Source organism: Vicia villosa, linkage group LG2 (genome assembly GCF_029867415.1).
Source record: "Vicia villosa cultivar HV-30 ecotype Madison, WI linkage group LG2, Vvil1.0, whole genome shotgun sequence".
Lineage (NCBI taxonomy): Eukaryota > Viridiplantae > Streptophyta > Magnoliopsida > Fabales > Fabaceae > Vicia > Vicia villosa.
Genome location: NC_081181.1, coordinates 207,131,962 through 207,148,788, shown reverse-complemented (window position 1 = coordinate 207,148,788; position 16,827 = coordinate 207,131,962). Strand labels below are relative to the sequence as shown.

General features: G+C 27.1%; 1 protein-coding gene and 1 long non-coding RNA gene across 2 annotated transcripts; one reads left to right on the top strand and one right to left on the bottom strand.

Moving 5' to 3' along the window:
* Positions 1–7,296: 7,296 nt before the first annotated feature.
* On the bottom strand, positions 7,297–9,559 carry LOC131648057 (uncharacterized). The gene is made up of 5 exons (XR_009298039.1): positions 9,191–9,559; positions 9,005–9,097; positions 8,706–8,768; positions 8,290–8,483; positions 7,297–7,657 (listed from the first exon to the last, which is right to left on the bottom strand). It is a non-coding gene; the product is annotated as an uncharacterized LOC131648057 (long non-coding RNA).
* Positions 9,560–10,073: 514 nt separating this feature from the next.
* On the top strand, positions 10,074–10,925 carry LOC131648055 (cysteine-rich repeat secretory protein 38-like). The gene has a single exon (XM_058917850.1). The coding sequence runs from the start codon at positions 10,100–10,102 to the stop codon at positions 10,841–10,843; it is 744 nt and encodes a 247-aa protein (XP_058773833.1). The 5' UTR covers positions 10,074–10,099; the 3' UTR covers positions 10,844–10,925.
* The last annotated feature ends 5,902 nt before the right edge of the window (positions 10,926–16,827 follow it).

Here is a 16,827-nt window from a genome sequence, read left to right as displayed (position 1 = left end):
ATCTAATTTTAAATTGAAAGAATTAATACTTTAAAAATTCCAATACTTCAACTAAAATCACTTCATTTTTATTTTGGTTGATCGGAAATAATTTTAAAAATTTATTGGACTATTTTTATGAAATTTCAAAAAATTGAAAACCAATTAAAAATATAAAAGGTAGAGATTAATTTGTAGTTTTAAAACTTATGGATCAATTTACCTTTAATATAATACTTTAATAAATATTTCATTAATCAAATTTAACTAATAGATCTTCATGTTAAGCTAATTTAATTAATAGCTGTCAATAGACATCATGTCATCATATGGGCGTGAGTTTAAACTCACACCATCTCCATTATAAAATTTATAATTATAGTTTAACTCAATTTAGCTTAATTTAAATAAAAAAAACACAAATTATATCTAAGTTGTTTTCCAAAAATAATATCTGAAAAATATATATTAATATTCAATTTTGTATATTCCAAATTTCTCTAAATTAATTTACAATATTAATTTAGAGTGGTATAAACTTAAGCACCCAAATCACATTTTTTTTTTTTTGAAATAAAGAGGGTCGAAGCCCAAGAAAAGAAATTACACTGGAATCAATCTAGGGATGGAGACCCCTAATGAATTATCCTCTAAACAAAAACGGAGAAACTCTGGTGCAACAGAATAATAAATACAATTGTCGTGTATCTTGCAGCCCTCGTTAGCTAACGTATCAGCATACTTGTTTGCTTCTCGAAAAGTATGGCTAACTTCCACATTCAATCAGGCTTTACTATTGTGTCTTTGTTATTGTTTTAAAATTTAATTATTTTCATCAACTTTTGTTTTTCCTAAGAATTAATCAAATTTATAGAAGTTTTCTTCTCTTTTTTTTTAATGATTTAACTAGTAAAGGACCCGTGCGCCCGCACGGGTCACGTAAAGTCGATATAAACAATAAATAAATATATAACGATGGTTAATAAATATATATATATATATATATATATATATATATATATAAAAGATACACAAATTAAAAATAAAAAACAATTGAAATTATAATTGTCAAATAAATATTAATTTAATCTAGTTAGAAATATATAGTTTAGTAGAAAAAATAAATAAAATAATTAAGTAGTCATCTACCCGTGCGTTCGTACACATTATACAATATAGCTATAATCTATCGTGAGTAGTCATCTACCCGTGCGTTCGCACGTATTGCACAATATTATAAATAATAAATAAATATAATATATGTGATTATATTTATTTGATTTGGTAACAGGTACCAAACTTTTTTGTCCAAATTTTGTTTATTGTCACTCATACCCCTATCTTATTATAAGGATTTGAAATCTTTTTACTTATTTTAAATAAAAATTTCAATATATTTAATAGATTTATTTTTCCAAAAATATCAGTTATAGGTTAATATGTACATATAAAAAATAAAGGAAATAATTAAGCATTTATCTATCACAGTTGTAAATAAATATAATATAATGATGGTTAAAAATGTAAATAAAATATATACACATTAAGTAGCTTTGTCCCGTCGAAAAATGTATATTTGAGTAGAAAAATAAAGAAAATAATTAAGAAATCATTTACCCGTGCGTTCGCACGGGTCACGCTAAGTCGATATAAGTAATAAATAAATATATAACGATGATTAATAAATATATATAAAAGATATGCAAATTAAAAAGAAAAAATATTTGAAATTATAATTATCATATAAATATTAATTTAATTTAATTAAAAATATATACTATAGTAGAAAAAATAAATAAAATAATTAAGTAGTCATTTATCTTGCGTTCACATGCATCATACAATATCGTCATAAAGTATATGATTTATAATTGATATATTAAATTATTGTTTTAAATATAAAGAAGAATAATAAATTTGTGTTTTTCATAAGAAATTTTTTTGTCACTCGTTTTTTTCTTTGTATTAACAAATATTTGTATCATATTTTAGTATAAATGCTAACATTTTAATATAAAAAATACTAATATTTTAATATAAAAATGCTAACATTTTTTCAAGTCAATTTTATTTTTCGTTGTATCATGTCATAATATCATATATTATTTTTATCAAATATATGATATTTTTGTTTTAAAAAATTATTAAAAAAATTACATGTAATTGATTGAATTAATTTTTATAGAAAAAAAGGGTCAATACCAACTTTCTCTTTGTACGAAATATTTGATATTTTTATGGATATTAAAGGAATAAATTAAAATTAAAATTAATATCAACTATTTTTTATGGATATAAAAATAATGAATATTTTAATGTCAATCTTATAATAGTGCATGTTTAGGTAATGAAGGCATTGGAAATATGAGAATATGTTTGTATGCATTTACTTTTTAATACTATATAAAATCTTTTTTGTACGTTTTTTTTTAATTATTTCATACTTTTCTGATTTCTCGATTTGGGTTTGAATTATGTCAAGATACTTTTTATTTTATTTGTATTGTATGGAAGGTAGAGAGTTATGTTTATTGATATTATATTTGAATTCTACTTTTTTTTTTATGATTAATTAAGCATAATGATTGCTTTTAGATATTGAAAAACTTTGTCATCGAAAAATGTGTAGCATCAAAAAAATAATGATTCTTTTTAATATTGTCAAGTATTAAAGATATAGGCGTGTTAATATGAGTTAATGATGAAAAAGATAATTGAAGACATGTAAATCGGATTAAAATTGAAAATGAAATTAATTTTGGTAGACATATGATTTTTTTTATTATGATAGTAGTTATTATAACAGTGGATGAATAATTTCTTAAAAAACAGTAATAATTGCAAATACTAAAAAAGACTGATTAATTAATTTTTTTTTACTAATAATTTTTTCACGTGAATAACAATGAGTGTATCAATTGTAATTGGCCTCATTAAATATGATATTTCAAACTTCCAAATTATCAATAGTTATTGTATTTTATTATTACTAAAAAAAGGAAAAATAATTAAAATCTAATTCATCCCATTTGAATAATCACTTGAAAGAACATCAAAAAAAAATGACAAACAAATCCAAATATTTGTTAAACTCTAATTTAATGCAAATTTGAGAAAGAATATGGAAATAAATCATTAATATACACTATTAATTAAATTACAATTAATATACTGATTAATGGAATAAAACATATACGGTTTAATGAGATAAAAAAACATGACATAAAAAGATTTCATTCTATTTAATACAAAATAAATGCTATTTTTTTACGGTTGTTATGACACACGGTAAAATCTAATTGTATAAAAGTAGTGAAACAATGTATTGGGTAAATCAATAGTCCAAAATATTAATAAAATCTGACAATTAATATGCATTAAGAATTATATTTCAATTCAAATGAATATTATAATAAAAAGTTAAAAAAAAAGAGAATAAAGTTTATGTAATTGAAATGAATATTATAATTAAAAAATTATATAAATAAATCACTTCTCGTAGTCTTTATTAAAAATAAGATAATTATTTTATAATAAAAGTACCTCTTTTTTCATTTTTTTAAATAGTTGGAAAATACTAATGTATAGATCTATTACAGTAATCAATGAATATACTATTTATTATTATAACAAATATAATATAAATGATTTGATTTTTTTAATATAAAAACAAATGTCATCATTAAAAATTAATATACTATCTTTCCCAAAATAAATATATTATAATTATAATAATTAAAAGTCAAGATATTTTAAATAATGGGCTAGTTTATATATTAATAAGTGTAAATATGATTTGCATATTAATAAGTGTAAATATGATTTGCATATTGTTGAGACCAAATCAAAATATAAAATTAATTATTATAAAATAATTTGAATAAAATCAAAATATAAGTTTTATCTCTGCATTGAAAATTTAAAGAATTACTCATATTGATTTAATAATTTGATTAGATTTAATGAATTGAATAATATTATGTTGTTAAATTTGTGTAGTAATTTAAAAGTTATATGCTATAGAGATTCATAAATCATTAAACATATGATCTCTAACATTCGATCAATTTAAGTAAATATTTTGTCGGTCCGTCACAAAAATAGGTTCGGCCCGTCGGGCATGCCTATAATTTTTAAATTCTTCTTTATTGTAAATTTATGGATTCTATTAATATTATATGATTTTATTATCTAATAGAAAATAAATGTAAATATAGTTATTAATAACACATATTTATCTCACAAAATTGAAAATAATTGTTTAATTGGATCAGTTTGAACATATTATTCGTTTATAATCTTGGACACCAGTCATATTTTTATTTGAAATAGCAATAATAAAAAATTGCAAAATAGGATGATTATATAAAAGAAAAAAGTATTTAGAAAATCTAATAATAATTATATTTGATTAGAAACATTAATGCATCCATTTGAAATAAAGGAAGAAAATATTTAAAAAATATTAAATATTAAATATATTAGATTAGAAACATTAACGCAATCTTAGAAAATCTTGTAAATTGATTATTTAAATTAATGACAATTGATATCTTGTAAATTGATGTTCTTAAAAGCAATCCCCAATTGTAATTGGTGTTGTTTTAAAAGCTACGATAATTGTTGCACATTTTTATTCCGTTGAGAAATTAAAAATGACATCTACCATAATAATTAGAATAAAGTTGTTGGAAGGAATGCAGATTTTTAATCCCATAAAAAATAAATAATATTTATACATAAAACTATATTTAGTATAATTATATATATTTTAAAAAATAACATAAAAAAATAAATAATATTTATACATAAAACTATATTTAGTATAATTATATAGTGTTATTGTTAGTAGTTTAGATTAATGAAGCAATAAATAAATATATAACGTTGTTAATAAATATATATAAAAGATACGCAAATTAAAGTGAAAAAACATTTGAAATTATAATTGTCATATAAATATTAATTTAATCTACTTAGAGTTATATAAAAATTTATGGATTTACGTGGACCGAGTTAAACAGGGCGGTTTACCCCACATACTCAACTCAAATTATATTTAGAGAAGTTTTTTATATAAAATAAAATAAACAAAGAAATAGTTTTATTTAATGGGAAGAAAAACAAAGAGTTAAACATTGTATGAAAAGTTTACTACACGCTAGTGACACATGCATGCTATAGGCCATCATTATTATGAATAGCCATCATTACTATAGATAATGGCTGGGTGGAATAACTTGCAATGAAAAAAGAAGAATTTATTGCAACCTATTTTCTTATGCAATTTAATTTTATCATTATTACCCAAGATTGGACAATTAAAAACGAAAGATATTAATATATTGCAATTTAATTTTATCATTATTACCCAAGATTGGACAATTAAAAACGAAAGATATTAACAAATTAGACTACAAAAGGAGTATTTTGAGATAATAAATTGGGCAAAACATCATGACAGTAAATATTCAATAATTAATTCATTATCTTATAAAAAATAATAATATTGTTAAATGAATTATTTTAAAATATAAATTATGGGATAAGTCAGTTTAAGGGACCAATTCAAATGTGAAGAGATACTTTCACAAATAAGATAATTATTTTAGAATTAAGAATACGGTTTTAAAATATGCACTATTATCCCTTAATATAAACACACATAAATTTTTTTATATATTTATATGGAGATTTATTATTGATTCATTTGATTTTTTCAATTTTAAAAATAAATTGGTAGAAAAATTTAGAACATTTATTATTATTTAATCTGATTTTACACATTTTTAATGATTCAAATGATACGATTTTATAATCTTAAAATTTTTGAATCTCTTAAATTTTAGAAATATATATATATATATATATATATATATATATATATATATATATATATATATATATATATATATATATATATATATATATATATAATTATAAAAAAGTAATTTATTTAAATTTAAATTTTTTTATAATAAGATTAAAAAAACATCTATCATATGAACACAATTTAGATGTCTGCATTGTAATATTTTTTAATAAACCATTAGATATCACATCATGTATAGTTATAATTATATAGAAGAAGCGTGGAAGAGGTTTTGCAGTATTCCAAAGAAGATTGCACAATTCCAAAAAAAGTTTTTGGCGTGTAATAATGATGGAAAAAAATGGAAAGTTGAAAGGTTGCCATATATGGAATGAAACAATAAATAAATATAAAAGGCACAAAATAATACTAAAACCTTCTAAAAAATAAAAAGTATTAATATTTTTTAGTACAATAAAAATAAAAGCAAAACTACTTTTCTGATAAATCCAACCAACAAAAGGTGCTCATTTACAGATGAACTGTATGATACAAAATATGACATTTTTTATGAGATAAACAGAATAATAAAAAATGAATGTTGATAAATATACTACCAAATTCAAAGTGATCGTATGACATATTTTAATGGTATAAATTAATGATATAAATTTTTTGTGATCAATGATTTAATGATATAAATCCATAATGATCATAAAATATTATTTTAATGATATAAATTTTAATAAAACATCATTTATAAAAAAAAAAAATATTAAAGAGAATGATAAATCCAATTAACCATTATTTATAGTGATCCTATAAAAAATCATAAGTTAATTTAAATTACTATAAAAATAATTAAGTGCAGGTTACAATGAATTGATTGTGGAGAAAAGATGGAGTTGAAAATTGAAATAAAAAATAATGAAGTAGAAGAAAAATAGTGAAAGCACGGGAAATGAAGATTGCTTATACACACGGATAAGAAAAAAACGTATATGTTTTGATTTTTTTATAAGAAATACAATTTTTTATTTCTATAATATATAGAATCAAAAGTAAGTTTATGTAGTTAAACTCAAATTGGACGGATTAATATATAAATATATATATATATATATATATATATATATATATATATATATATATATATATATAACTATTGTTTTAATTTTAGCTTATTACTATAATTTTCCTTCCTATTGTAGTGGTATTAAAAGTTTTATGAAACTTAATCACAAATAAAAGTGTATGTTGATGCTAAGAGAAAGGGTGACCAAATAATTGGTTGTTGATATCTTGGCTAAGAAGAAGCAATTTCTTATTTTATTTAAAAAGAAAGAGCAATTTTAAAGTGTTGCTAAGAGAAAGGGTGACCAAATATATGTATCATTTTTTCATTGTGGTGTTGCAGCAGTTGCATTACTTTAGCTAAGTATTCAATTAGGATTCTTATAATTTTTTAGTTAAAATTAAAACAACATGCTGCATGAAATGAAAGTATCTCAACTGCAGTTGTTAAATACATTAAACGAAATACATTTTTAACATAGTTTATAGTGTAAACCAACCGCATATATTATTTTTAATATAGTTAAACCATCTTCAGCTTACTTTTCCAAATATTTGTGTACTTTGATAAAGGGAAAGGATTTAACTAACAGCAACAAACTACATTCTGCAAGATGTCCTTCAAGTGGTAAATATATTGTCAATAGTCGCATCAAGCTTAATTTAATTGGAATCTCTTTACACCAACTATGTCAAAAAAAGCCTTTGAATCTCTTTATTTGTCTTTGTAAAACAACTTTTGATCTTGATTATGTAATCCAATTGGTCCTGACAACATTTTCTTCAAATCCCCTTCAACAAAAACCAATAAAACAAACTCAAAACACAATCAATAAAGTAACATGTAAAAAACATTCTGAATCAAAATTTTTGAATTTGAATTAAAATTCTGGTCTCCATAATCATTTAAATATATAAAAATACTTTGAAAAGATTTGAAAGGATTTACTAAATGTGGCAAAAAGAACTGCAAATATTCTTAAGTTCAGCTCATGTAATTCAACTCAGTGCCAAAAAGAACTGCAAATATAACATTTTTTAGTTTGACAACGGAATGAGGTAGGAGTATTGAAAATCAAAACTTATAGATGGTTGGCACAAACATATATATATTAGTTGAAGTATGATATATAAATATTCAAATTGAGGTGTGTTAGTGAGGGTCCAAAAAGGTTAAGATTAACTATGCTAAAGTAAATTAGAAGGACTTAGATATTTCAATATTTATGAACAAATGAATGGAGAAAGAACTTAATTGAAGTTTCAAAGAGTTCAAGTTTGTTCAACATAAGACCAAATATAAAAAAGTTCAAGTTTGAGTGAAGAAAACCAAAATCACTTTAAAAAAACCTAACTATGTTCATACTACAAAACATGAAACTAAAAAAGAACAAAAAGAGTAAGGGTTGAATGAAGTTACTTACAACACAATAATGGTGGTCACTTATATTCCATTCATTAGTGTATACAATGAAGCCATCTAAAGGATCTTTTCTTCTTGTTCTATCTACAGCTAAGGGAAGTGGTGAGTTTCCATATGATTTTGGTTCTTGTTCAGGTTCAGCAACAATTGCATCATATTGAGAAAATGTTAGAGTGTTTGCATCATTTTGTTGACCTGGAAAAGAAAAGGTAAGGAAAAAAATCAAAAAGTTTGTAGTGAAGCCATATCCAAAATCACTTCTTGTTCATTCATGTATTATGTCATTACTTTAAGGGATGCCAATATATGTCACATAGGGACCTTCTTGTGTAGCCAAGTTAGATGAAGTTTTTAGACAAATACAAAAGTGGTTAAGATATTTAAGACAAATAAACACCAATGATGGAAAGGCTTTACCGAAAGTAAGGGCTTCCAGTTTGCTTTACCTATGAAGTTTGTTCCAAACACCATGATTGCAATCTATGAAGTTAAAAAACATGAATGAGATATCTTTTAATTTGCTTTCTCTTCATATCAATTTTCAAGCATACATCTATAATATTTTCACAAACTAAATTTGTGGAGCCAAAGATGGAGAAATTTCACAGTAGAGCCAAAGACAACTACAAAAATGGAAGAACAATTAAATAATGAAATAGAAAAATAAAAATAAATAATAAGAAATTGAAAAATCAGTAAGGTATGTGATGAGATACCCTTAAATCAACAATAAGAAGAGATTGAAAAATTGAAACTCATGTAATTTGTTTGTTGTTGCAGGATCTGAGTGTTTTCTTCTTTCAAATACTCTACATCACACAGAGAAACAACAAAAATGAACAAAAAATGATGCAAAATGTAAAAACGAAATCAAGTCGTTACAAACCATGATAGAAACATACCTTATAATAAGCTTGCAAGGGATACGATTCACAGTGGTCAGAAATAAGCAATAAGACATGTTTTTTGATGGCAAAACCTAAAATCGAAAATCAAAACAATGAGGATTAGAAGCACAAACCCTGAAATCAATAGAGTGAAAGGAAAAGAGAAATAATCGCGTATAATCTGAAAGTGGTGGTTGTTGTTTGGTCCCGCGCAGCGGAGTGACAGTGTTGGCGGATGTGTGGTGGCCGTAAACAGGCGGTGGTTCAAGGGTTTGAAGGAAAAAGAGAGAGGAGTGAAAATGGAAGAAAGAAAGAAAGAAAGAAAGAAGGGTTAAGTTTTGTCTGAGAGAGAGAGAGAGGGAGAGGGAAAGAGATGAAAAATGTGTGTATTGGAATGAAGAAACGTGTAAAAATTGAAAAAGTGTTGAATTGGTTTTGCTGTAACCAAGAAGATTTGCACAATTCCAATACCTTTCCTCACGTTAGTATTAATGATGGAAAATAAAATGGACAATTGAAAGGGTATGCAATGATTAAGGAATATATATTTTTAATTAAAATAATAAAGGAGATCCAATTACCGTTGTGTCCCCGATTATCACCCTCAAATTGAAAGATTAGAGGGATATTGAAAGAATTTCATATGTATTGTACTTTATTATATTAAAAGTAGATTTGTCACTCTTGACAAGTTATTCTAAACCAAATACTATAAAAAAATGGGGGAAGGCCCATTCCAATGTTGACACAGTGCTCCCTAACCAACCAATGAAAATTGGTCAATAGAAATTGTCATCATTTATTCATATCTCCTCAAAAACAAAACCATCATATTTTCCCTATAAATAGTCTAACTCTCACCACCCACAATTTCATACCAAATCATCACAAAGTTCTTTATCACCTTCATCCAAAAGAAAAATCATGTCTTCCTCAAATTTCTTCACAAGTATTACCATCTCAGTAACCTTAGCCCTCATTCTCCAAACATCTTTTGCACTCAATAGCCCTCTCTCCCACATTTGTTCAACCACCGAAAACTTCACATCTTACACTCCTTATGAATCAAACTTGAAAACACTCGTTAACTCACTTATCTACAAGACACCTTCAACCGGTTTTGGCTTTGGATCAGTCGGTCTGACCCAATACCAAAACCAACAAGTCTACGGGCTTGCTCTTTGTCGTGGCGATGTATCGACCTCGGAATGCAAAATATGTGTTTCAGAAGCAACTAAAGAAATTCTAAATCTTTGTCCCTATAATAAGAGTGCTATTATATGGTACGATAATTGCATGTTCAAGTACTCGGACATTGATTTTTTTGGCAAAATTGATAATTCAAACAAGTTCTCTTTATTGAATGTACAAAGTGTTAATGATCCTATCAAATTCAACAACGTGACTAAGGACTTATTGAACCTACTTGCTTCTGAGGCTTCTATGGAGAAAAAATTGTATGCGAATGGAGAGTTGAAGGTTGGAGAATTAGAGAGAGTTTATGGACAAGTTCAATGCACTAGAGACCTTTCTAGTGATGATTGCAAGAAGTGTCTTGATGATGTAATTAGTGAACTTCCAAGTTGTTGTGATGGAAAAAAAGGTGGCAGAGTTGTTGGTGGAAGTTGTAATGTTCGGTATGAAATTTACCCGTTTGTTAGGGAGTAAAATCTAGTTGGTTATTAAGCTAGGATGAATAAATTTTATATTTGTTTGAATTGGCACATATACTTATACATGTTTTGTACATGGCATTATTGTGGAATAAAATTTGTTTCGATTTGTTTAGTTTAAAAATTTGAATGTTTCTAAGTAAGAAAAAGTCTATTTATTAAGGAACCTTCTTCATTCATAATTAAAGTCTCGCTATATGTAAGAATATCATATAAAAATTGAGAACTAGTGATATATATGGGCACCTTAACTAAAACATCGACAATCATAAATATTAATATACTAATGTCTCATATCAAACTCTATTAAACAAATGTCGAAGTCATTGTCTTAAAATACTTTGATATCAAATATGGTTAATTTAGTTGGCTTTAAGGATATACCTGAGTAGGTATATCAGTTTTGTTAGACGAATTGTTTAAACAAATATTCGGACCAATATATTGTTTTAAGGATATATTCGAGTGGATATATTAGACTGTTTTTATATAATTTGTTTTATATTTGATTTGGGTGGCTAGTGAGTCTGTAAATATCACCAATCACTAAGAACAACATGTTTAATAAAAAAAATTCTTCAAACATTCTCTAATTTTCTTTCAATTTATCAGCATTTGTCAAGTAATTTGTAATACAAGTTGTTCATATTTGTAAACATATTGAGATAGACTGTTTCTTTGTCAGAGAGAAGATTAAATTAGACGACATTGTCATAAATTTTGTCAACTCTCATGATCAATTGACAGATGTGTTTATAAAATTCAAACGAAGTCCCAGAACTAATTATATATGTGGCAAGCTTGGTGCATTTGACTTATATGCTCAAGTTTGAGGAAGAGTGTTGATATTTGCAAATATATAATGTTAAGAATATTTGTATATAGAATAGTCTCACATCGACTATATCATGGAATTAGTTATAATCTTTTTATATCTAATAAAGTCCTCGTAGTGTTTTTTAAAACACACGGTTTATTCACATACATATTAGTTTTTCGTATTTCAACATGGTATCCAGAGCCTACTGAGAAGAAACCCTACACCGTGCTTTACCCGGTTGACCCACTGTCTTCCGGTGGGAAAAAATTTCGGCCAACCGAGTCATCACTCTACTTTTTCTTTTCGACATTAGTTTTCAAAATTCTTCAACCACCATCGCATTGTCGCCGCTGTTGATACTCTTCCCGCTGACCTTTAGGCAAACTAACCCTACCAGCAAAAGCATCTCCTTCGATCCCAGTAATTTTACACCGTACCACTCGCCACCGTGCAACTGTTCCAAATCCGGTCTCAAATTTTATTTTCCACTCACGAAAATTTGTTATCCAGTTCAAACATAGAATTTTTCACATAGAATTTGTGATCCAGTTCAAACATGCTCAAACAAAGATTCTCCACTCACTATCCATGCTCAGTCAAGTCATCCTATGTTCCTAAACTACAGAAGTTGGTGTCAAGTTTGTCGAAGGTATCTAATTTACATTGTGAACCGTGTTAGTTAGGAAAACATACTTGTAGTCAATTTCCCAATCGAGTGAATAAACGAGCTTTGTCCCCTTTTGCTTTAGTGCACTCTGATGTTTGGGATCTCTCGCGTACTATATCTACTCTTGAGTTTAGGTATTTTGTCACATTAGTTGATGATTTTTCATGTTGCACGTAGTTATTTTTAATGAAAAATAGATCTGAATTATTTTCTATTTTTGAACAATTTTATAAAGAAATAAAAACTCAGTTTGGTGTGTCTATTCGTACCTTAAGAAGATTTTATTTCCAATAATGGTATTCTCCACCAAACATCTTACCCTCATACACCTCAACAAAATGGGGTAGCCGAACACAAAAACCAGCATCTCGAAGAAACCTCTCAGACCTTACTTCTCCATGGTAATGTTCCACTTCGGTTTTGGTGGATGTTGTGCTAACCACATGTTACCTTTTAAATCACATGCCATCATTTGTCCTTAACAATAAAATCCCTCATTCGATCCTTTTCCCCATTCTATTTCACCTAATTCCTCCCCGAGTCTTTGAGTCTACATGTTTTGTACACAATCTCTCTCATGGTCTTGATAAGCTATCAGATCGATCACTAAAATGTGTCTTTCTTGGTTATCATCGATCCTAAAAAGGTTTTTGTTTCTATTCACATACTCTACAAAGATTCCTTGTATCGACCGATGTTACCTTCTTCGAGTCTATTCCATACTTCAAGTCCAGCCAAGTAACTCTAAAACCATTTCAGGAAAGTAATCTCACGCCTCTTCCAAAAGTCCCATTTGCCATTGTCCCCCATCATTCTAGGGAGCCTGGCGCACTAGATACCCATACAATTTACCTCCCCACTCCCACTTCTCGCCCACTTCAAACATATCAGCATCATCAACCAATATATTGTACATGTCCCTAAGGTTATACATGTCCATGAGGTCATTGCAGGCTCTCCTTCTACACCTCTCCGTCATCGGATCCAATCCTACAACCTGGGCCTGATCTTCTGATTGCCCTTTGATATGTATACGCCAAACACGAAATCTTTTTCCATATTATGTTGATTTAGGCTATCATTGACTTTCCCCTTTGTAGTATACTTGTTTGTCTTCTTTGTTTTCTATTTCTATTCCAACAACTCCAAGTGAAGCATTATCTCCCCATAAGTGGAAGCAAGCAATGATTTATGAAATGTGTGCACTTCAAAAGAGTGGTACCTTGGAACTGGTTCCTCTACCCTGTGGGAAATCTTTCACTGGTTTTCGTTGGCTTTATATAGTGAAAGTTGGTCCATAAGGTAGGATTAGTCTATTTAAAGCTCATTTGGTAGACAAAGGACACACTCATATTTGTGGGTTGGATTATAGTGATACCTTCTCACCTTAGAGAAGAAGGCTTATGTTAGACTTCTTCTAGACATTGCACACATTCGACATTGGCCACTTCATCAAATTGACATCAAAAATTCATTTTTACATGGTGATCTTGAAGAGGAAGTATAAATGGATCAATCACCTGGGTTTGTTGCTTAAACGGAGTCATCGGATATGGTTTGTATGCTACATAGGTCTCTTTGTGGTCTTAACCAATCTCTGAGGGCTTGGTTTGGTAGATTTAGCACTATAGTACAACAATTTGGTATGGTCTGTAGTCAATACACGTGCTTTTTTTTTTGTCAGTATGAAAGTTTGCCTTTCAATCTTGAGCATGCATGGAGATTGTTAAAAGATGAACCTAAATGGATGGGAGCTTCGACCAAAAAATCTTCAAAAATAAGAAAGAAAAGGGTAGGCAATGTATAACTCATCATCTCCAATGGAGCGTTCAATACGACAAAATGCATCAAAAAGGAAAGGTGGGGCATGTAAAAAAAACAAATGTAAATGCAACTGAATCATCTTCTAATATTGTGTGTGATACAAAGAATAAAAATATAGCATTAATGAACAAACTAAAACAACTTAAGGCGGAAGAAAACAATTTAAACCATGCAAATATGGAGTTCGAAGTAATGCAATTCATCATGTCTGGCACTTTTAGGATAAATGATAGATAAGAATGGATTTTAGTTAAGATGAAATGCAATACTACGTAATATTTAATTTTGACAATACTAGAAAATTATGGATTTTCGTTAAGATGAAATGTTCTAGTATTGTCAAAATTAAATATTACATAGTACTTTTATGTATCAACATCTATGTAAAATGGTCATTAGTACCACTTTAATTCATAATAAATATCACGTCATTATTCAAACTAACCCTTATTCAAACTAGTTGTAATTCAAACTAGCCATTATTCAAATTAAGTGTTAGTTAAACTAGCCGTTAGTCATATAACATTATATATAATTTAGTTTTTTTCTCATTCTTCTCTCTTTTTACTCTCACTTTTCTCTCATTCTTATCTATTTTTCTCTCGCTTTAATGGATTTAAACAATTCAAACGATCTCAACAAACTCTTTTAGGAATTGATTGAAGATGACTTTATGGATAACACAGGTGAAAAACTACTAATGTCAATGCTCGAGGAGGAATGTTAATCTAGAAGTTCCTGCCAAAGAGGAACAATGATAGATCAAAGTCATGAATAAGGGCATGGATGATTAGGCAGTGACTATTTCTCAAAAAATTCAGTATACACGAATCTCCAATTTTGTAGAAGGCTCATAATGCATGGACACAAAAGTTTCTTCAAATTGTAGACACCCTTGGAAATCATGAAGAATATTTCCAAATGAGGGATGATGCAACTGGTAAAATGGATCTTTCACCATTGCAAAATTGAATTTCTTCAATTCATATATTAATTGGCATATAGATCTTTTGCTGACATAGTAGACAAATATGTTATAATAATTGGTGAAAGCACTGAAGTTGAGTCTATAGATAGAATTGTAAGGGGTGCGAATGAGATATTTGGGTCTGATAATATGAGAATGCATACAAACATTGATGTTGAAATTTTTTACAAATGGGAGAGTCATGTGGCTTTCCAAGTATGCTAGATTCCATTTATGGTATGCACTAGGAATGGAAAATTTCTCTCGTTGCATGAAAAGGAAAATTTTGTCGAGGTGATCATGGTAAATCCATGATCATACTTAAAGAAGTGGCATCACAAGACTTGTGAATTTGACGAGCATTTTTTTTTATATTGGAGGTTCAAACAATAACATTAACATGTTAAACCAATTCAACATGTTTAACAATATTTTGGAAGGACAGACTCCCATTATGCAATATGCAATCAACAAAACTCCATATAATATATGGTATTATCTAGCATATGATATATATATATATATATATATATATATATATATATATATATATATATATATATATATATATATATATATATATAGGGCATATCATATGAGAATGTCATATTTATATGAGAATGTGAGAATGAATCTGAACCATTGGATTTTAAAATAAATGGTGGAGATTATGAGTGAATTTTTTTTTCTCTTTCCTACTTCATTTATTTCAAGATGCAGGAGAGAGAAAAAAAAGATTCACTCATAATCTCCACCATTTATTTTAAAATTCAATGGTTCAGATTCATTCTCACATTCTCATATAAATATGACATTCTCATATGATATGCCCTATATATATATATATATATATATATATATATATATATATATATATATATATATATATATAGCGTTGACTACATTTGTCAAGAGCATTTCAATGTCACATGGAAAAAAGAGGAAATTATTTGTGCAACATCAAGAATCAGTTAGAAAGGATGTGGAGCGGGCATTTGGATTGTTTCATTCTCGATTTACAATTATATGTGGCCCAACATGTGATTGGAACATGAAAATCCTCAAACATCTCATATATGCTTGAAGACAGACAACAAATTCATCGACAACTTCAAGCAGGTCTAGTAGAGTATATTTAAGAATTTTCTGAGCATGAGAACGACGAAATTAAGATTTGACTAATTATGTGATGTTATTTTATCGTTTTTAACTATATATGTCATTTGTCAAAAAAAAAAAACTATATATGTCATGTATTTAAGGTTAATTTTTATTATTGTTATAAAATTTAAGTTTAATTTCATTTTTTATTTTATACTAATACTATTTTAAATAACCTAAGTTAATATTTTTAGTTAAAATAAAATTTAATATGTGAAGCAAAGTTGTGGGATCTAATATGTGGCCCAACATGTGATTGGAACATGAAAATCCTCAAACATCTCATATATGCTTGAAGACAGACAACAAATTCATCGACAACTTCAAGCAGGTCTAGTAGAGTATATTTAAGAATTTTCTGAGCATGAGAACGACGAAATTAAGATTTGACTAATTATGTGATGTTATTTTATCGTTTTTAACTATATATGTCATTTTGTCAAAAAAAAAAAACTATATATGTCATGTATTTAAGGTTAATTTTTATTATTGTTATAAAATTTAAGTTTAATTTCATTTTTTATTTTATACTAATACTAT

Excerpts from the sequence above, each read along its gene's own strand:
- LOC131648055 (XM_058917850.1), top strand. The coding sequence starts at position 10,100 with ATGTCTTCCTCAAATTTCTTCACAAGTATTACCATCTCAGTAACCTTA.